Genomic DNA, 22,751 nt, shown 5'->3' with positions numbered 1-22,751 from the left:
TAGTGCAGGGCACGTTTCTAGATCCTTTCATCCAAGGATATAAAAGTACTTTACAGACATGCCCGTAACTCTGCTAAATAAATCTCCTCTGTCCCATTTCTGAGATGGGTACAACCAAAAGACAGAGGCTGGGAATTTAGGCTCTCATTTTCTACCATAACCATTGTGTCATGCATGTAATAGCCAAACGGATCTTATGTGCTGGAAGAGTTCTCCCATATTTTTTCCTGAAAGGGTTATCTTTGATTTGATTTTTTAAAAAATTATGGAGAAATACACATAACATAATATCTAATGGAATATTTACCACTTTAGCCATTTTAAAGTATTCGGTTCAGTGGTCTTAAGTACATTTACGTTGTTTCCTCACCACCATCCACTCACTGGACTTTAAAAAAAAAAATCCTGTAAGACCTAAACCTTGTACCCATTAAAGGAAATAGCTCCCCATGAGGGAAGTGGTTGCCTTCCCTCAACCACTGGTGAACACAATTCTACTTTCTGTCTCCATGAATTTGACTGCTCTAAGTACCTTGTATTAGTGGAACCACTCAGTAGTTGATACATTGTTACTGGTTTATTTCACTTTGCATAATGTCTTCAAAAGCTATCCATGTTGTAGCATGTATTAGAATTCCCTTCCTTTTTAATGCTGAATAATTTTCCATTGTATGTATAAAACCACACTTTGTTTTTAGCTATTCATCTGTTGATGGACACTTGGGTGGCTTCCACCTCTTGGCTGCTGTGAATAATGCTGTGATGAATGTGAATGTACTAATCCATCCTCGAGACCCTGCTTGAGTCTTTTGAGTATATTCAGGAATGGAATTGCTGGGATCATATGGTAATTCCATTTTTAATCTTGTGAGAAGCCTCCTTACTATTTCTCACAGTTGGCTGTACTACTTTCCATTCCCACCAACAAAGCACAAGAGTTCCAACTCCTCTACTTCCTTGTCAATACATTTATTTTTCTTTTTATCTTTTGTGCAATATGGGGGCTTGAACTCAGGGCCACAACGTTTGCTAGGCAAGCACTCTACCACTTGAGCCACAGTCCCAGTCCTGAGTAGTGGGATTACAGGTGTACACCACCAGCCTGGCCTATTTTTCATTTTTTGGATAGTTGTCATAGTGAGAGGATGTCTCATTATAATTCTGAAATGGCATCTCAATTTCAAAAGTACTTGAAGTAACCAATTACTTTAGAGGTCAATGGTAGGAAGCTGTACTTGGTGATAAGGTCAAAGTCTACGTCTCCTTCCTTTGGGGTAACACGTTCTCTATGCTTCCTAATAAACAAGAATTTAGAGGCCCTTATATCTACATGCCCAGAAGTACGCCTGGCATTTTTTCTGCCTTTCTTCAACGTTTCTTACCTCAGGAATGAGTATGCACCTGGGACTCCTCAGCATCCCTGGATAGCCAGATGATGGTGGAGTGTAAAACACTCCAAATTAGAAACCCCTGAAAGCAAGTGTGGAGTTGAATACATGCAAGCATCAAAGCAGAGGGCAGGATGAGGCCCCACAACTGCAGGTCCCAGGCTTGTGGGAACAGGCCCTGTGCTGCCATGGCTATCTACGTGGAGGATAATAATTACTCAATAAATACTTTCTGAATTTATGTTGAATAGATGAACTAAAAGCAATGATAGGAACTTCCATTTTGCATTTAACTCAGTCTCCCTGAAAGTTTTCCATTAAGAAGCAGAAGAAAGAAAACAAAGTCTGAACCCAAAAAGAGATGGCAATTTGCCCCTCTACCATTATGGCAACTAGGCACTGGGTCTACATGAAGCGCTCTACCCACATGACATAGTTAGTCCTCACACTAGCTCTCAGAGGTGGTACCATTGGTACTGGTAAGGAAGAGAAAATCAAAGTGCAGGGAGATGAAATTCCTATTCCCTGTGTCTCTGTACTGCCTCCATGGTTAATATCACTAACTAACACCTAGCTTCTGCAAGTATCCACAAAGCTTGGCAATTCTCACAAGCTCACATTTTCACAGAAGGCCCTCCATGGAGATAATCACACCTGAAAAGATAAGCGTTAGTTCCTACAGCAAAATTCCCTCATTAAGACACTTAAAATCCATGTTTCCCTATAGAAACCTCAAGTACTAAATTATTTATCATTCTGTTCTCAGAATTATGTGGTTATCAGTGGATAAAACTTGGCACTAGAGAAGTTGAAAAATCAATCTCTCACTCACACACATACACACCACACAAATGAACAAACATACAAACTCTTGGTAGCTGATGAAAATACCTATTAAAAATACGCCCCATTGGCAGAAAGGATCAATCCTTTCATCCAATTAAAAAAACAATAAAATTAAAAGCAATTAAACTTTGGTGCCCTTATAAAAGGAACATGTGCGAACGCTCTGACTTGCATACCTGCGGTATGATTGACATTTTCTTCCTTAAATCATGAAGTCCAATTTCACTTGTCAAGATCTTATCAATCCAAATTTTACCTTCAGGTTCTGACAATCTGAAAAGGGCCGAGATGAGGGAACTTTTTCCAGCTCCTGTTCTTCCCACAATTCCAACCTATAGAGAGATCCAGAGGGAGGGTTTACCAATTAATATGCAACAAACCTAGGAGAACATTTTGGTTTCTGAAGACGAATTGTGGAAGCTTCACACTGAGTGTTGTCTAAAACGCCCTCCACCTCAGTACTGTTGACATTTGGGATGGTCCTGTGCACTGTGGTGTATTTACTAGAATCCTGGGACTATACTTTCCAGATGCTAGTTGTAGTCCCCAAATCTTGACAGCCTGAAATGTCAGACATTGGCAAATGTCCTCTGAGGGGCAAAACTGCCCCTGGGTGAGATCCATGGACAGCAGAAGAGTTCAAATGAGCAGCAGGGAAGAGCCAGCAGCCTCCTTAGTGAGCACTGCAAAGAACTTTACTGTGAGTTTTACTTCCAAGGTCTCCAAATTCTGAAACTTGAGGATTTCTTTGATACTTTCAGAGATGCTAGTAACTCACATCAGAAAAGTTACACATAAGCAAGCATTAATTTTTCCAGAGTTCTATCACTTAAGACAAATTTTTCTTTGGTAGAAAAACTAAATCACTTCTGGATATTAAATGTGTGGTTCTATTCTGTCTCAAAAAGAAACACCTTAAAATTTTAAAACGTGAGTCTCCAAGTCTTAAAAGACAGTAACCACTAACCAAAATACACATAACAAGACCACCACACCACTACAAATAACATTTGCTACATACACGGGCCTTTCATCTAAGCAGTTCAAAAGGCATTTTACAAACTAATTAATACTTGCAATTGCCCCTTGAGAAAGATTTGTGTCAACTATTATTCCTCTTATTAAAGCCAGAGCAGAGAGAAATGAAAAGCACTGACAATAAGATCAAAGAATCAATATAATTCAGGTAAAATGCTGATCAGGAATGAAACTGCACTGTAAAAGCTGGCTGTTAGAAGTGTGCATTTAACCCTGTAGGAGGAAAACTGGCATTTCTACCAATGAGCTCGCCCAACTACAAATTCCCTGGGGAGAAGCTCCTAAGAGATGACATCATTCTTATTAAAAACTCTGGAGTCAATGAAGGGCATGAAATAGGCCTTCTATCATTTGTAAATTAACTCATAAAATTAAAAAACTCACTGCTTTCAGCAGAGAGGAACTGAAGTTTCTTTCTTTTTTGTTTTTTTGGTGGTACTGGGATTTGAACTCAGGGCTTTACCCTTGCCAGGCAGTGCTCTATCGCTTGAGCCATTCCACAAGCCTGGAACTGAATTTTCCTGCACACTAGTTATGTGCTAAGAATTTGAGACGTTATCTCATTTGAATACTTTTAAATTAAAATCTATAAAAATCAATAATGTCATTTTAAGAATTTAACTTTATGGCGATTTAGGTATGACAGTGACTTTATCTAATTTTTAAAAATCTTTATAGCTGTTTTCTATTTTTTGGGAAATGCTAATTTATGTTTTACAGATGGGTTGTTTTCTATGCACAGGTATGTCCCAGTGCATCTTATCTGTGTTTCTATCATCTATGTGTCTCTCATGTAAATTACCACACATCAAGACACAGGCAGATCTGTTTGTGAGAACATGTGGCTCCGTGGGAAACTCATTCATCTGGGCAAACCCAAACCTTTTTAGACTTTGGAGAAATGACCAGAAGGGACCCACAAAGGCAGGGCACACCAAGGGCTGTCTTTAACCACAGAACTGTGAACTCCAAATTAAAATAAAAACGTAGCTGTGGCCATTTCTTTCTACCCTTCAAAGTCATGAAAATTATAATCTGGAAGATTTTCAAAGTCACTGATGGGTTTTACCTATACTTGGGGAGACTATCACTAAGTTCACAGTACTGCCACCAAAAGGACACATTGAGATAATCTTGCTTTAGTTGCTTTGCAATTTATGTTTTCCCAACATGGCCAAGGTTGATTTCTGACAAGTGCATCACATGTTACACATCTGTACTTGGATCTCTCTTTATACAAAAGTACCCAATGCCCCCACTCAAAACAGCTGCTGCCTCTGGCTTCCCCAGAGGCTGTTGGGCTCTACACATCCACCTTACATCCAGTCTCCTTCAATGGCAGCCTGGCACCAAGCCCTCAGAATTTCTGTTTCCTGACTTTCCTATTTCCCCCCTCATTTTAGTTCCTGTAGCCATACCTTGAGCGCAAGGCTACATTACCTTTTTTTAAAACAAAATAAATTTCCTAATTACAATCAGTGCAAGTAAACTTGGAAAATAAACAAACACTATCCATAACCCCTGCACTCTGACAGAGCCACACTTCACATGTGGATAAATCTTTGGATTTGTGTATGTGTTCCTAACATCACAAACTCATATATTTAAACAAAATGAGACTGATATGAACATATTGCACTGTCTTGTCATTTACTATTTCTAAAAATACTTGTTTTAAGGGTCACCTAATATTACAGTATATATGATCATTGATTTAGCAAATCCCCTATAGATGGATGTTTTGGCTGTCTCCAATATTTTACTATTATAAATAACATGTTAAATATCCTTGAAGCTACATCTTTGTAAACTACCTTAATTATTTTCCTGTGATAAGTCCTTAGCTGTGGAGCTGCTGAGAAACAGGTAGGAACATTTCAAAGGAGGCGCTGAGCACTGCCAAACCACCCTCCAGCAACGGGATACCAATCTTCATGGCCACCTAGCTCCCTGCACATTACACAAGCTGGGTGTTATGATTTTGTTTTCACTGACATTAGTTTGATTCCCAACAGTGGAATTACTATGTCTTGCTAGGAGTACAGCTAGATGCTGACTTCCTGCCTCCAGTGTCTCCCTGCTAGGATCCAATGCAGCCCTATGCCTAGCACTCCACACAGGAAATGTCCTCTGCACTATGTTCCCAATTATCCTTAGCTCCTGGATAATTCGGGGTTCCCAGGTAGCCATGAGTCCTGAACATGAAAATGTGTGCTATACATCTGGTCTACCTTCCTTCTGTCCCTCCCTGCCCCCCACCACGTGTTCTGCCAGTGCCCAGTTCTTCATCTATAGAGAATCATGGTCTTGTGCTAGGCTCATGGTGGCCCCTCCACCTGAATACCTTTCACATGCATCACTATCTGTTCAAATCCTAGCCCTAGCTCACGGTGCTAGTTTCAAATGCCTAATCCCACGAAAACTCTTCATGAAAACATCTCCTCGTGTGGGCATCTTCCACTTCTAGCAGATATCCTAGCACTTTTTCCTGAACACTGTCTTCTGACTTACAGAGTACCCACGGAACTCTATGTGCCAAAGGCAAGACTATACTGGCTTCCCCTATGGATATTTGTGGTTAGGTCATTTTACATCCTACAATAATGGTAGCTAATCTCTGATCAAGCATTCGTTCTGTGTTGGTCTCTGTGCTGGGTGTTTTCCAGAGATTATATCCTATTTCATTTTTCAAGAGAAAATTGAGGTCTATTATGATGAGTGAATATGTCTGAAATAACTAAACCTACTTAAGTGTCAGAGTGGGATTAGAATCCAGGACTGTCTGCCTTTTGCTCACAGTATGGATTCCTACTTCTTCAATGGCTGGGCACCATATTCCCCCCCATCCAGCTAGAAGAGAGGCAGTGGGAAGTAGTGTGGCCTCCATATAGACGCTATGGTCAGGCCTGTAGAGCATGCCGTTAATACAGGTGGGTGTAACGTGCAGAATGGACAAGACCACTGTATACTCTGAGTAAGACTACAGTCGTCCACAGAAAGAACTGCGCCCATGGCAGAGGCTGGGAGAGAAACCTGCAGCTGAAGTGGGCATAGGTCACCTGAGAAACAGTACCCTGTTTGGGGCAATGAGTACCACTTTCTTACGCCATCAAGTAGCACTCAAAATCTGACAGTGCTTGGGCTAGTGCAGGGACAGACACTGTTATGTGGGGCTTCCTAGATCACATATGAAATCAGTCTGTGACAGAAGACAGACTGTTGGAAAAATGCAAATTAACTTGGAATCTTACAGAATTAATTTATAATGTACCCTCAAGATTTGCAGAATATAAAAGTAAACAAATCATTTGTAAGATGGTAATGGCCAGGACTGTCTAGAGTCTTGCGTTCAGTCCTAACAGGGGTTGGTAGCCCATGAGTTCAATTTCAGGGTATAGAAGGAAGTTTCTTGGGATTCATGGGTTATTGGTCATGAAAAATTGAGCGAGGACTTCACTGGGGTTCTTGTGCAAATGCCAAGACTCCACAGGGTTGGGGACCCTGAGCACCTGCATTTCTAACAGGTTTCCAAGCCCTGCCAAGCAGGTAGGCAGGGAAGTGGGGTCTTGCACATGACAGTGACAGGAGGGCTCTCTGAGAAAACATTATGTAAAAAAGGAGAAAAGGTAGGAAACTAATATTTTTGCACATTATATAGCAAGGTCTAGTACACATCTGTAAAAATGTATTATCGAAGTAATAGCTCTGAGCAAGAAAAAAATAACAAACCAAAATCAATCTATCTCTAGAGCTGGAAAATACTTTAAAATGGCCCAGTACACTCTCAAATGATCAAATCAACCACAAAATCACCTAAATGAAAAATGCAGCCAGTGTTTACAATCTAACCAGGAAGCCTAGGATGCTATTTACCTCATCTTTGTTCTTTATTTTTACTTGCTATTTCTTCCATGAATTAGAAACCTGCTTAGTACTGATCACATTTTCCTATTTACTGTAACTTTCAGGAATCTCAGCAAAGGAAGCCATTCAAAGATAATAAAGCTCAGTTCCTGCTGTGTTGGCATATTCCCTTGTCCCCGCCTGAGACAGTGGCTCTTTCAATCAAATCCAACACCAAGGGGTCAGCCTGAGAAACCAGGGGTTGGACACAGGATAGGGAAAAATCATGCTATAGCCCCCTCCGGATGCAGCCCCTAAATACACAAGCCAAGCTAAGGCGACAGATACTGGCTGGACCAGAATACAAACCGAAAGTCGTTATTGGGGGGAGTACAGGGGTCTAATGAAAAGAAATATAAATTCGGTAAATTTGATCAAAGTATGTTATATACATATATGTATCACAATGAAACCCCTTTGTACAATTCATAGATGCTTTTTAAAAAAGTCAAGTTACTATAGATATAATAATTCAGTCTTCAAATTCAATTTACCCTCAAACATTTTTGTGTCTCAGTTAATCCTATGATTTGAGGGTTTTAAGATTGAAAAATACAAGTCTGGGGATATATGTTGTCTTCTAACTTGTACTACAGAGTTCCTTAGATAATTTATATTTTGTGGCTTCGAGGAAAACTGAAGATGTGTGCAAATTAACAGAATTACGTTTGTAATGTCAGATCTGATAAACATACTGTCTGTAAGTAGGCAAACATCCTACAGTGCTGTCAGGAGCAGAATTTGAGAGACTTGGCTTTCATCATAGCTGTAGCTTGTGTTTTGCTCATACAGTCATCCTTACCATCTCAGACCTACAAGGAAGCTGTGGAAATAATTAGGAACTTGGCTTCTGCCACGTGACTTGCTAAGGTTGCTTCCTGTGTACCCTTTGGGCACAAAGTTGTACATTTATTCTTTCATGTCACAGGGGTATCGCTCATTAAATCATGGCTATGATTAGGCCATTAAATAGGTCCCTGGTGGAAAGAGCTGAAAAGAGTGCCTCGTAATGTATTTAATACTCTAGGGGGCTGGTGGTAGAGAACTTGCCTACTAAGGTGTGCGGCCCTGGGTTCAATCCCCAGCATGGGAGGGAGGAAGAAGGGAAGGGAAAGGGCAAAAGAATTTCGCACTCCCACCTAGGGAATGGGTTATTCCCAGAGCCGTGGTGTGTGCTGCTGCAGGTTTCTTCCTATCTGCATATTACTCGATCACATGCTCACAGCCAGCTGTCCTTCACACCACCACATGCTTCCAGAATGTCATTTACTGGGGAATAAGGATGATTATGCAATATTTTCTAAATTTACAAAGCCCCAGGCTGTGAAATAGAGATCTGGAAATTAAAATCATGCCATAATGCTCTATTTTTTATTGTGGTAAAATACCTAAGGGTATTTTATGTACTTTAAAAAATTATGGTAGGGGCTGGCGGAGTGGCTCAAGTAAGTGCCTGCCTAGTAAGCATTGAGGCCCTGGGTTCAAACCCCAGTACAGCCCCCAAAAATAAAAAAAAAGTCCCCCAAAAAACCTGTGGTAAAAGAGCTTAATAAAATTAATCTCTGCAACCATCTTTGAATGGCATTAATTACATTCATATGGATATATGACCTTTACCACTGTCCATTTCCAGACACCTTGAGCGTGGGCTGCTCATACTAGGAGTCAAGGCTGGAAAGGCTGGTGCGATAGGATTTCCTACTTTCTCCTTTGTTCTGGTTTACTCCCTCCAAGAGCCTGCCCTAGTCCTGGCCACAGGCACCAGACCATAAGTGAAGGGGTCCTCAATGGGGGATGCCTCCCAAGCCCTCCTGCCTTTCCTTTTAGCAGCTCTAAGCGAGTCTCTGGGCCTCCTGCTGCTCCAGTTTAGGACACCCATTTTCAGAGATCTGGTGGGGTTGTAGCTTGTGGGCTTTTCCCTGGTAAGAGACCTGGCCGTGCAGCAATGTTGAATCAGGCCTGGGGCCTCACTCGGGTTGCAGCAGTAGGATTACTTAGGTCAGGAATCATCAGAAAGCCACATGACAAGCAGATCTGTGTTCCAGGAAAAAACAGTCCAGCCAGGTGCTGGTGGCTCACACCTATAATCCTAGCTTCTCAGGAGGCAGAGATCAGGAGGATCGTAGCTCGAAGCCTACTCTAGGCAAACAGTTCATGAGACCCTATCTCAAAAAAATCTATCACAAAAAAAAGGGCTGATGGAGTGGCTCAAGGTGTAGGCCCTGAGTTCAAACTCAAGTACTGTTAAAAAAAAAAATTCTACAAAGGGGAGGTCAGGAGAGCAAAAGCAAAGCATAGGTTAGAGAAAGGCAGTAAAGACTAAGATCAGCGACAAGGGACAAAGTGGGTAGGAGTGGAAACTGGGCCAATGGAGAGGGAGAAAGGCATCTGAGTAACATAAGGAGTAAAAGTGACAGGAATGAGACACAGGAGCCTTAGTGACAAGGAGCCAGGGTTGACCTTCCAGATGTAGTTGTGAATAATTAGATGTCAAATACAGTATCCCCAGTCAGGGAAAATCCCAGCCCAGGAGGCCAGGGCCCATCAACCACCTTGAGACAGCCCACAGCATGAACAAAGAAATGGTTTCCAAACTCCACGGTCTGCTTTCAAGGAAACTTTATCTGTCATCACTGATCTAATTTGCATCCACAGAGAAACAGTCTCCTCGGTGGGTCCACCAGGAAGGCAACAAGCAGATACAGTGCTAACTCTTCAGGTGAAACTAAAGAAGCAAGAAAGATGGCTTCAACGAACCTTTTCCCTTGACTTAATGAGTGCTGTCAGGTGCTTCAACACCAGAGGTCCATCTAAACTGTATGTGAAGTTCACATTATCAAAGACGATCACTCCTTCGTGGGGCCAGGCTGGGGGAGGGCGTTTCTGGTATTCCCAAGGTGCTTCTTTTTCCAGGTCAGTGTATTCAATCACCCTCTCCACGGAAATCATCTGAAAGAGACATGGCATCCACACAGGTCAGGAGCAGAGGCCTTGCCTAGAGGCGAAAGTTCTTCATTCACACACAGCTAGGTTAGGACTGCTCAGGTCCTCAGAGTGACGGACACCAATGAGGACTGTGATCGTTAACAATCTTATTCAGCATCACTGAACACCTGCACTTATAGCTCCTGCCTTTTCCCTTGTAAAACTGAGTAGAAAGAGGCTTTTGTGAAACAGAAGAATACCTATAGCCTCTAATCAATAATCTTTTGCTACAGAATAACCACTTGCTATGGATCAGTTAAGTTAGAGAGTCATCAGATCTCACTGTAATAATTCTGCTGGATGAGGGGGAACGGAAATATTTCATGTTCATTACTTATCTCTCTTTAGGAGGAGTATTTAGAAGAGGAAGTAATTTACATATTGATTAAGTCCTCCCAAACACCATAACCTGACACCTTGCACAAGCACACGACAGGAAGGGGCTTGCCCTGACAGCGCCTCCTGCCTTCTCCTCGCCACACTGGAAAAGAAACACTAAGGCTGGTGGGGGGCAGGTGGGGGGATGGGGGAGTGGGAAGACCTATTAATTAAACAAACGATCTCAAAATACTGAATTCTTCTTTTACCAAGAACAAGGAATTACCCATTAAGAAACAAAAATAAACAGGCCTCTAAGAAATTAGCTTATATCCTCTCTAGGATTTCAGAACTTCCCTCCTACAGAGACATTTATTATATTTGAAGACAGCTTGTGATGAATATAAAACAAACCTGCTGACATAGCAGACATGAGACTGAGAAAAAGATGTATATATTTTATTTTACGTTAACTTTAAACAGATGGAAGAGGGATCTTAAAAAACTCCGTTAGCTACGATGTAAAAATAACAATTTTAATATTTTACATAAGAATTGCCTTTATGCCATTTAATGGCAAGGAGACTTGAAAAGGCCAAGAACGTTCAGATAAACGTTACCATGTTCTCTACTTCGGCGCTTTGTCTCACGGACCACTGGAACATCCCCATAAGCGTGAGGGCATAGGATAAAGCCAGGCCAACCTGTCCACCATCCAAAGCTACACGAAGAGGAAGGAGGGAATAACATCAGTCGTAATTCATAACCTGAGCCTGGCTCGTTTTGCGACTATATCAAAAGGACTCAGCGAACGGCAAATAATAGCAACAGTTGTATTTTTACTGTCTATTGACTGACAGCATGATACAATTTTTAAAAACCCAGTAGATTCAGAAGGATTAATAAATGAGTTTATTAATCCCAATAGGATCAACCAACCTACATTTGAAAAACAGCATTATGTATCTGAAGACTAATGTCATCATTCAGATAGTCATCATTAGGGTTTCAGAGTGTTACGTAGTTCCACTTTCTATGTTCAGTGCAACCACAGTTGAAACCACTGAAAGCAAGATGACGGACGGGTACTGTGAGGCAATGCTTTTGAGAGCAAAATACTACTCTCATTGTTCTATCATTAAATATTGGAATAAAAACTGTGTTACTATGGAAGAGTTAGGCATGGCAAATTCATGCCAATACCTGCTCCTCTGGTACCACCTAGCAGTGATGGCAAGTCTCTTCTCCGCTGAGAGTCTTTCTCAACCTAGTACACAGACACCTCCACCAACCACCCAAGTAGTCCCAAAGCTAAAACCCAGAGCCTTAAGCTGGACAAAATGCTCCACAGTAAAGTTGGTTCTTTCCTCCCAACAAACAAACCAGGAATGTACAGAACGCCATTTGTGCAGGCCTCAGCCCATTCGAAGAAACATAAAAGGGACCCGTCAAGACCCAGTAACTCCTCTCAGTGGGTCACACTGCAGAATCATATCCATGCTGGCGTGCTGTGATCGCTTTAATACACTTCATTGGAACCAAACAGTATAAGCCATTGGATAAGGTGGCAAGAGTTTAATTTCATAACTGTAAACACAGCTATAAATTGTAATCATACCATAAATAGTTATTCACATCTGCACTTACTTTTGGCCAGAATGAGGGACCCAAAGGCAACAACGATGACAAAGATGGCACAGATGGCATCCAGACGCACAGCGAACCATCGAGATGTTGTCAAAAACAAGAACCAAGCCTCTGGATTTGTGAACAGTAAGAAGAAGGACAAATAAGTTCAAAGGCCATATCAACTGTAGTGAAAGTGCATCACGATACTTATGCAGGGAAGGGCAGGCAGCAGGCTGCACACTTGAGAAACCTGAAGGTTCCAGAAAGGCTGGCAATGCAAGGCAATATATGGTCCTCATACAAAACAGTAGAGTGGCTTTTGGGAAGATGTACTGAAATATATAACCTGGAGGTGATAAGCAGAAATACCAGCATGACAAAGAACATGGGAAACAAATGGTCCCCTAAGTGCACTTCTTGCATGATGTGAAGTTCACTGACTCATATGGCTGACTATTTACAGTTCTATAGCAGACAGTGTTGCTTAGTGGCTGTTTCTAAATGACCAGTCTACTAAAAGGAGCTGTATGTGGTTTTCAAAGTGTCATTTCTTCATCATTAAAATACAATAAAGGTTGCAAAGATGGGCCAGTATTTTGTAAATTAAGAGGTAATTTCAAAATTTCTAAGTGGAAACTTCACTCACGTGAAGATAATACATATCAAGTGGGCAGCAAATCTGGTAACTGAGAAAATGATGTCTTCAGTCTGCCACCCCAGATGCCCTAAATCAAAGGTTGGTAATCCACAGCCTGTGGACCAAGAAGGGACCATCACCTGTTTTTGTAAATAAAGTTCTCCAGGAACACAGCCACAGCCCCATGCTGATGTGCTGTCCATGTTTGTTTTCATGCTATATCAGGGACAATATGGTGCACAAAGCTTTAAACATTTGCTAGGTAGCCTTTTGCAAAAACAACAACAAAAATGTTTGCTGAACCCTGCTCTAAAGGGACAGAGAGCCACAGGGGACCGAAATGGATGGATCATGCAAGCCAATTGGGGGAAAACAGGAATGGGCAGAAGGATTCGAGAGGAGTCAAAGCCCATGGGCAGACAGACAGGAAGATGTGCTAAGATGGGACACAGCGCCATGCCTGATGGTAGGCAGAGGTGCTAACCAACAAGGCTACCTGGTCAGGAGGGATCAAGCCCAAGGGAGCAACAAATCTCAGCCTTTGAAACCACTTCCAGAAATGTACAGACCTGAATGTAAGTCCTGGTGTGCATCAAATAGCTCCTGACACCTGTCTTCAGCTCTGTATGCTCGGATGGTCCAGAGCCCCTGGAGGGAAGAGGATAAATGGGAAAATACCGGACTCCGTGCTGCAGAAAGACAGATAGACACAAAACAGAGGAAGCTCAGCGAGGCCAGATGCAAGGAATCCAACTGCCTACTATGCTCCTCAAGTGTCCTACCGCATAGCAAACTCAGAGCTTCCTAGCAGGCTTCAAGTTTCCAGAGGAAACATTCCCAGAAGCCTGAAAAGGACCCTGCACATCCATTCTTAAACCCCTGATCAAACCAAGCTGCACTTTAAGGACCAGGAAATGAATGTCTCTGTTCAACCCACCTCTGACCAAATTCGAACTTTGTTATTATTCCTTTTGCTAACTCATCCATCAAGGTCTTTTCCTCCATATTCTTCCCAGAAATCTCTCTGAGCGGAAATTATTTTTCACTGATTTTTTTTTTGGCCATACTAAAAAATAATGTTGCTAGAGGACTCACACACTGAATTATGAGCTATTTATATATCTGTCCTGCACTAAATTATTACTTTAAGGCTGGGATTTGGCCACTCTTTCCCGCTAACTAGAATAGCACCTAGCATGGCACAGGTGTTCGGTAAATAAGCTGAACAGACAAGTGTGTCACTTCCCTTCCTCCCAGGGAATCTTCCTCTGCCCACTGTGGTGAGAAGAGTCCTCACAGTCACCATGCACCTGGGTGTCATACTGCACTTGTGCCCATAGGACCTGTCCAGCCAAGATGTTTTTGAACGGTCTTGCCTTGAGTCTTAGGCGGTTGAAGAATGTCTGTATAACCACTTTGCTGGAAGGCTGTCCTTGTATTTGAAGGCCACTAGCCATGTGTGATTGTCCCCACCTTTCTAGGATCTGACTGTGGCCTTAGCGGTATCATCATCTTAGCACAATCTAAAAGACTGATTCTCCTTTGTCCATCTTTGTTTTGATTTGGGGCACAGAAGTCCCACCACTGACTGTTTCAAGCACACAGTATCCTGACCACTAGGACCTGGTGCTGCACACAGGGAGACATATGGACTGCCTGCTGCCAGGCAGGACCAGCTCTGTGACGGTCTCTTTTCCCTATGAACAAGGCTACAGGGAGGTGGGGATGGATTGGGAGGCTGTGACACACAGTACACTGTTCTTAACACTGTCTGGGATGAACCTGTGCTTTGTGAGGAGGAAGTATTAAGGAATCGTTTTGTCACCTGTCCATCTTCTAGAGAAGACCTGTTGAAAACATGGAATGTATGGGAGAAGTGAAGGTAAATCATCTTTTACCAGGCTGCATATACTTCATAAAATGATAAGGGATAAAGGATCCCAGGAAAAACTCGAACTTACTCCCTAGCACTTCCCAATGCCTGTCTGTGGTCCAACCCAGGAGAGCTCACTGTGAACAAGGGCACTATGCATGCCTGGTGGGGGTGGTGTACATATGTGACTAGATACAGAACTGCCTTATAGCCAGCATGGTGACTCACACCTGTAATCCCACTTACTCTGAAGGCAGAGATCAGAAGAATCATGGTTAGAGGCCAGTCTGTGTAAAAAGTTAGCAAAATCCCATTTCAACAAATAAGGTGAGCATGGTGGTGCACACCTGTAATTCCAGCTTCACGGGAGTCACAGGTAAGAGGACTGTGGTACAAGCTGGACTAAACAAAAACATCAGACCCTATCTGAAAAAGAAATGAAGTAAAATGTGCTGGGGCACAGCTTAAGTGGTAGAATGCTTGCCCAGCCAGCACGAGGTCCTGAGTTCAAACACCTGTACCACAAAATAAAAAACAAACCCAAAAATAACAAAAAACTGTTTTATAAGACAGAGTACACAATTATACAAGTAAGGAAGGAGCAGGCTTCCACAGAGTAGAGATGGAGACACAGCTTGGCTGGGGCCTGCTGACCACCCTTTCCTCCCCACGTTTCTTGCCTGCCCAGGATACATGACGGGGGACACTGTTAGACGCCTATGTTGTGACACTGCTTTCAGAAAGAAAACCTTTCCTGAACACAGACTTGCTAGTCAGGACATGATCAAATGCCTTCTTGTATCTAACTCAGGGAGACAGCCTTAGGTGATGCTGGGGTAGCTCTCCTCGTCCAGCTGTGGGTTTGTGGTCTTACACCAGCATCCACACTGCTCTCTCTCTTTAATACACTGAGTAATATTTTAGTCCTTATTTATTTTGGCCGCCTTTAATTTTGTACTTTTAAGATGGTAATGTGAGAATAAGAAGTCTGAGCTCAGGCTCCAAATAAGAAAGGTGGGAGACCTGCATGGCCCTTTTCTGTAGACTTCAGGGGATGGTCCAGCCTGCCCTTGCACTTAGTCACTGCAAACAGGGCACTCACAGGGATGACCAACCCAGGAGGCTGTAGGACCCATAACCCTACCCAAGAGAGTGCCAAGAGTCTAGCTCCAGAGCCCAGAGAACCCACTAGAACTGTGCTCGTTTCTAGAACATGGTGGTGTCATAACATGAATGCTACTTCATAACTGAAAATGCCAAAGAGAAGAAGGCAGGGCTGTTGGTCACCCAGGGAGGGTCCCTGAAGGAATTCTTCAGTGTGGCCATCCTCAAGGGCTTTCTTCATCAGAACAAAGTCACCACTGGTCCTTTCTGGGTGGGTTTGAGGACAGGGTTCACTTTAGAACTCCGGCATCATCCAGCCTCAAAACACCAGGAAACCCAAGGCCAAGTCCTGTACTTAACCTCACCCCAAGAGTTACCAAGGTATGGCAGGAATCTGCATGTTTGAAAGACAATCCTGTTTCATGCCCTACGATGGCCAGGCAGGATTGTCAGTTGGGGTGAACTAGAGGGACAGCAAAGACAATTAACAGGTATCAGAAAACAGTGCATGTCAAAGCCTGGGATTATTTTACCTTTTCCCACATAGACTTGGGAGGCTACCCTGAAACAGACTATACAACATCGTTGACATTTGTCGACAGTTATAACCCCACATTTCACTAGATCAACAGCTGTGTTTTTTTCTGCTCTTTGGGACATATCCTAAAGGACTGCATATCTTCTCGGGAGGAGCAGGGCAGAGAGTTGCAGACCCATCAAGGTCCTGGTCTACCAGTGTTCTTCAGGGTATCATTAATGCTATGGAAGACATTCTAGCTATTAATATATTTTTAATTCCCTTCTGTGGAAGGTTCTAGTGCTTTGGTAAGTAGCTAGTAAACACTTCCCATTGTCTCAGGCATTCTGATGAAAACTCCACAGGGCAGGTATTGTTATAGCCTTGACAAAGGGAAGAACAGACTTGAGGCATTGAGAATACTGCCCAATTAAGTAAGTTAACCAAAGTAGTGGAGTTGGGTGCTGGATTCCAACTCTTATTTCCCAGGGTGTGCTTTTAATTTGCACCAGTGTCTGGAAGGGAGAATAGTCAGAGTTGAAGATTCTCTAGGTTTGGAGTCCATGGTTAGAAAACTCCCAAATCTTACTTAGCTAATATCCAATAGGCTTCTCCATTACTGTATTTCTTACTAAGCATCTCAAGTTCAACAATACTCCTGGGAATCTGACATGGAAACTTAAAAGTAACAGACTCAAGGATCTATGGTCTGAGAACATGTGGTAAAGGTTAGCTCTCTGCTAACTGGTGTCCAAGGTAGACATTGCTAATGTGACCCATGATAACATGGCACCCTCACAGACAGAATTCTTCACAATTTAGGCAGCGCTAAATGAGTAGAGTTGGCTAGAGAAATACAACCAAGTGTCATTCTGGTTTTATATACTTCTCTGTGACTGAACACTGCTACGTTCAGTTTTCCAAAATAAAAAAAAAATATATATGACCAATTATCATTATGATTGCTTAAATTCCAGTGTATGGTTCCAGAAGCAGCTAGACAGTAGGATCTGAAAATAAACCTCAGGACTCTAGTAGTCTATCAAGTGCAGGAACAAAGCAGTTCGTGTTTCTTGCGGTGGGAATCAGGCATCCTCTTTTTTGGTGATTATATCCATGGCCTCAAAAAACACCATGAATTGTTGCTTAGAAAAAACAGTGGAAAGGTTACTTGTGACACAGGGACCTACACCCAGCTGGCTATCATCGGTTCATTTGGTTATCTGAAGGTGTGGAGACGGGAACGTCCATATTACAAATTGTTGTTGTAGCCGATGAGAGTGCAGGAAAACCCAAGTGTTCAGCAGCGGCCACGACAAAGTTGGGAGAACCTCCGTATCAAAATTGTGTCAAGGCTTGTGGTATGTTCTGGCCTTCAGGAGAGAACATCCACCATGTTTCTTACATTCTTATGCCCTCTTTCTCCACTTCTACATGGATGAGAAGCAACTCTTGCCAAAGATAAAAATCTCTATCAAGGTGTTCCTTCTGAAATGAACAATCCTTCCTCAAATATACTCGAAGCTTCCTTTCCAATGAGACTGTTGAATAACTCCATTCCATCAGCAGCTTTAACTCTTAAAACATCTATAGCCTGTGTCCACGCAAAAGACTGGCTAGGCCACTGCAATGCACAACTGAGGGACCTTCCAGCAATGCTAATCCTTTATGCTCTTCCTTCATTGAGTCCCCTCATGGGGGCAACAAGTCATATCAGCAGAGAGTTACAAGCTTGGGAACTATTCACTCTGCCTTCCCCTGGAACACTTCACAAGATGGGACCTCACAGCAGCTTAGCTGGTTCTCCTAAGGATTGAGAAATTTGTCTATAGTTTTTATGAATCCACTCTACTTTATGCAGACACTTAGGACAAATGCCTCTTAAAAGTTTATTATTGAAAAAGAGACACACATATATAGAGAGAAAAAACTCCTGTGTCCTGATATTGTCCTGATACATATTTTTCACTAAGCCGATAATGGGAACCATTAGATTCAACATTTCTCTTCTGAGCCTAGCTTTCAGAAAGTCGAGTTGGCATTCAAGAGCAGTAACTGTCCATCACAGAGGTTTTCTGATACAAACATCATCCTTCTTTACTTTTTAGTTATCATCCTTATACTTTTTCCTCAGTAAAAATTCTATTCTCCTTATGGTTTTTCATTTTAATAATAATGAAATATTTGTGCATTTTTAATGAGATGAGCTCCCCTTTTTTCATTCTCTCTGATTACCTGTAGAATAGAGTGATTAATCATAAAACACTTTCCCTGTTATCCCAAAACTAAGAAGCTGAATAGAGCAAAAGACTAAATGCTCCCTCTCCTGTGGTCTCCAAAGGGGATTGTTTTCAGCATCCACTTACATGACTGGTCTGGGAGAAAGAACTCAATGTGGCATGATACCAAATACCACCCATAACAAGGAACAAAATGGAAAAGAACAATGCTTATGTTTTCAAACTATTTAATAAATGCAACCCAGTATCAGCAAGTAAAAATTATATTTTTCAAGTATATTACTTCTGACATATGAGTGAGTATATTTCTCATATCTCCTCCTTCCCTTTCTCTAATTTTTTCCTATCTTTGTCATTTCCAGAATCTTTAGGGAAAGAAAACTACTCTAAATATTTTCCTCCTAATTCAGTTCCAACACACAAGGAAATATTTTATTTATCTAGAAAAGTGGTTATTGTGTGCCTGTGTTGTATGCAAGAAGGATGTCATGAACAAGACAGAAAGGATCCTTGTCTCCAGCAGAATATTACATCATTCATCCCTTCCTTGTGATAAATTCAAAGTTGCACCTGGGAGGCCACCAGTTTCACTCTCCCTGAAGACTACAGTGACCAGTGGTGGCCACAATTACCTAATGTTCCATTATCTAATGTTGATGAGGTGAGAAATTCTGGAAGACAGGTTCTGCAGAATTTCAGGTGTCTCTTTAATTATGGCATAAATGAAAGTTTGGTTGCATTTCACATCTACACGAGACCCTGGATACTCACTTGTAGATTCCAGGCGTTTGACATCCCTTGATGTTTCTAAGAAATATCGCCGAAGAACCAAGAAAATGATGGCAAGAGGAACCAAGGGTATTGCAATCCAAGGAATCACGGCGGCCGCAATGGCTACCACACTGATCACAAGGAGCAAAGTCTGGAACAGCAAAAACAGAGACAGGCCTCCTTAGCAAGAATTCTTTTCAACAACAGACTTTAATGGGTTGTCTTGTTGGGATTCCACTCCTTTCTTTGAAAAGACTTGTTGGGATAGCAAGGAATGCTTTTTCATCCCAGAAATAACAAAGGCACAGGTGGCACTGATATTTCTCTACCCACCCGCTATGAGCCGGACACCATGAAAATGTTTTGAGCAGTCGTTCTTTAGATACACTTATTAGTCCTGTGTGGTGGGCATTTTTATCCCCTCCCCATGTAATGGATTAGAAAGCTGAGGCAGAGTAAGATTGAATCCCAAACTGCTGTGAATCATTAGACATGACTAGGGAAATTGGCAAGCAGCTATCAAGGAAGAGGAGTCCGGGAACCTCCACTGTGCAGAGGTAAAGAATTCAGTGCTCAGAAAAGGAGGAAGTCAATTTCCATCTTTACCTGTGGACGTGGATAGTACTCTCTCTTGGTTTTCTACCTATAATTAACACTTACTGGTGGTGTTTATGTATCTGGCCATATGTTAAACATGTCACATGTCATTTAAACCTGAGATGCCCTAGAAAGCAGGGTCTTCTTGTCATTTTATAGACATAGACACTGAGGCAGAAGGAAAGTAACTTGACTGGATGGATACAGTATGGGTCAGCGAGCTGGCGAGTTCAGAGCATTAACTACAACACCTGCCTCTGGTGTACAGCCAACATCTTACTGTTCAGGACTTTTTTTTTTTTTTAACTTACTTGGGACTTGCAATTTGTCTTTTTCCTTTAAATACCCTTATTTCGGGAAATTCAGAGTTCATCAACAGGCCAAACAGAAAGAGACGAGAACTATGATAAAAGTTGCAATATTTTTTGGAAATCTGAGGAAAAGTTTTTATAAGAAGTAAATAACTTCCAATGTCTAGAAGGTTTTTGAAAATATACTATCTCCTGGATACACATTAAGTTTTCTACCATTCTAAGTATTCAAAAAGTCTACTTTATTAAAGGCAAATGATGATGGCAACAGCAGATACCATTTATCAGGCAGTTACTATATGAAAGACACTGTACCAACAGTTCTAGAGCATTCCAATTACTCATCACTCCCCTCTGTGAGGTAACTTTACCTGGGGAAACACTTGGTCTAAAAAGACAGCGAGTAGAATAGAAACCTAAGTCAGTGGATGATGCTGACTTAAGTGTCCATCTTATCAGGAAAATGTGAAGTCATGGTCTGTGCCTTTACGCAACAGAAACACCACGCAGCAGTCTGTCTGTCTGCTAAGGAGGCACAACACTAGCTCTCTGAGAACGGCCAGGCGCGGGTCTGATGCAGGCCTCTGAAATTCACAGTCTTACACAGAAACACCTGAGCACAGCAAAAGTCACCAACTGCTATGGAAAAACCAGAGAGAAACAGATGAGCACCATAAAGAGAGTTCTAAGAAGGCTGTGTGCCTAACTTCAAAAGCCTCGTTTGACAAAAAGAGCAGTCCAGACAATCGGGTGCAGGTGGCCGTCAGTGTGCTTGACACATGAACACAGGTGTTCTATGGCCCCAGCACCTCACCTTCTGCCCATTCACCCTGCTCCCCAACCAGGTGCAACCCCAGGTGTGGCTTTAAAGGAAGCATGGGTGGTGTGACACCTCACAGAGACCCTCATGAGTGGTTTGGAGCTCTTCTAAACCATTTTCTCAGGGGATCCAGACATCCACACCGTGATGGAGAAAAGGAAGACTGTCATGGCTGCTTGCAGATGAGGAAAGCAATGCCCAGGAGGTGACATGGAGAAAGCCAGGAGCAGTTTATACTCAGGGAGCAGGGACCCCAAACAGGGAAGCGCTAAATCTCAAGGAGCAGGAAAGGAAACCTCTCTGAGCTATGATCTCAGGGCAGGGGCCCCAGGGAATCAAGCTAAGAACAGACCAGTTGCCTTCCCTGTCTCACTCAGACTCTCAGGAGGTGTCAACACAAAAGCCAGAGTGAAGAGGAACAGAATTATGAAGGAAAAAAATCCCAATCGTAAGTGGAAGGAATTTTGGCTGTCTGACTTCCTGCCTTTTATACCTAAAAGCTGAACAATTTCTTATGGCTACTCGATTAACTGACACACCACACCCCACAACACCAGTTAGAAGTCAAGCTGCTTCTTCACGCTTATGGGAAGGTCTTTCTAGTTCCTTCTAGGCCTGGTCTTGAGGAAAGTCATTAGGTTCACCCACATTAATTGTCGGAAAAAAATGGTCATGTGTCAATTATGAAAACAATTTAAAAATTTTAAAGCAGACGCACATCATTGATTAGACAGTATTCACAAGTTTCACTTACCTGGCTCTCCCTAGGATGAAGGACTTCTATGGCTAATCCAGTTGACCAGATTAACCTGGGAAGCTTAACCCAAGTTAAACACCCAACACCCACCTATCTCATTTGATTCCAAACCCATTTGATATCTCACCCCCTTGGCTGTGCCAAGACACACAGAAACAAAGACATGTGCACAGCAAGAAACAGAATGACCTGGAAAAGCAGTTAACTCAAACCCTCAAAGTTCTGAGATCTCAGGGGAACCATCATTGTATTTGCTTGTATCCCATTTGGGCACACCAGGGGAGAATTCTACCCAAATTTTATAATTCCACATAAACAAATACAAAGTTTTGGATGAAATCTTTCACTTGAGTTGAGATTTCACAATTTATAATATGTCTGTAGTTTTCAGAGAATAATAAGAGAAGGGGAAATTCTACAAGGCTAGTACTGAGTTTTTGGATAGGGTTTAGGGCCAACTCTTAAATATTTAACATCTCCATCTCTCTGAGTCTTAGGAAAAAGTGGGCTATACTAACAAATTAAAGAGAAGGTGGTGGGGAAGTAAGGAAGATAATGTACTAAGGTGCTCAGTGATTCATGTGCAACAAGTAGGGGTTGCAGTTACCTTCTTACCATTCTATGGTGTGCTGTCCTTGCTGCCAGGAGCCGTGAGAGGAGAGATGCACAGTAACAGATCTTAAGACTATCACGAAGTTAGACCTGAATGGTCGCTTGTTCTGACCACTGGAACAGCTTGGCATCACCCACGGCATACTGGAGCTGGTGCTTTGTTTCCTAAATACCATGTGTCCCAAGGAAACAGTGCCTTCTCTCTATCATATTTAAGGTCTACATTGTTTGAATATGCACTTTTGATGTAAGATGGCTAAAAACCTCAGGTCTACTATAATTTCTGTCTTTTCTATGTTTTCCCCTAACTCTGTGCATACTAAAGATTGATAACCTTAGGGAAATGGAGGTAACTCAACACTTTTTAAGAGGCTTCTTTTTTTATTTCAAATCCTTTTCCTGTGT

General features: G+C 42.1%; 1 protein-coding gene across 7 annotated transcripts in view; it reads right to left on the bottom strand.

The window, feature by feature from the left end:
* Positions 1-22,751, bottom strand: part of Abcc4 (ATP binding cassette subfamily C member 4 (PEL blood group)) — a 229,483-nt gene that overhangs the window by 36,298 nt on the left and 170,434 nt on the right. For all 7 annotated transcript variants that reach the window (XM_074043133.1, XM_020183142.2, XM_074043129.1 and 4 more), the window contains 6 exons: positions 19,250-19,400; positions 13,314-13,433; positions 12,126-12,236; positions 11,099-11,199; positions 9,933-10,124; positions 2,411-2,566 (listed from right to left, as the gene is read on the bottom strand). In XM_074043133.1, coding sequence (XP_073899234.1) covers positions 2,411-2,566; positions 9,933-10,124; positions 11,099-11,199; positions 12,126-12,236; positions 13,314-13,433; positions 19,250-19,400 — 831 coding nt within the window. The remainder of the gene's footprint in view (positions 1-2,410; positions 2,567-9,932; positions 10,125-11,098; positions 11,200-12,125; positions 12,237-13,313; positions 13,434-19,249; positions 19,401-22,751) is intronic.

Source organism: Castor canadensis, chromosome 10, assembly GCF_047511655.1.
Source record: "Castor canadensis chromosome 10, mCasCan1.hap1v2, whole genome shotgun sequence".
NCBI lineage: Eukaryota > Metazoa > Chordata > Mammalia > Rodentia > Castoridae > Castor > Castor canadensis.
The sequence above is the reverse complement of the archived record's forward strand: the minus strand, read 5'-3'. Positions and strand labels throughout refer to the sequence as shown.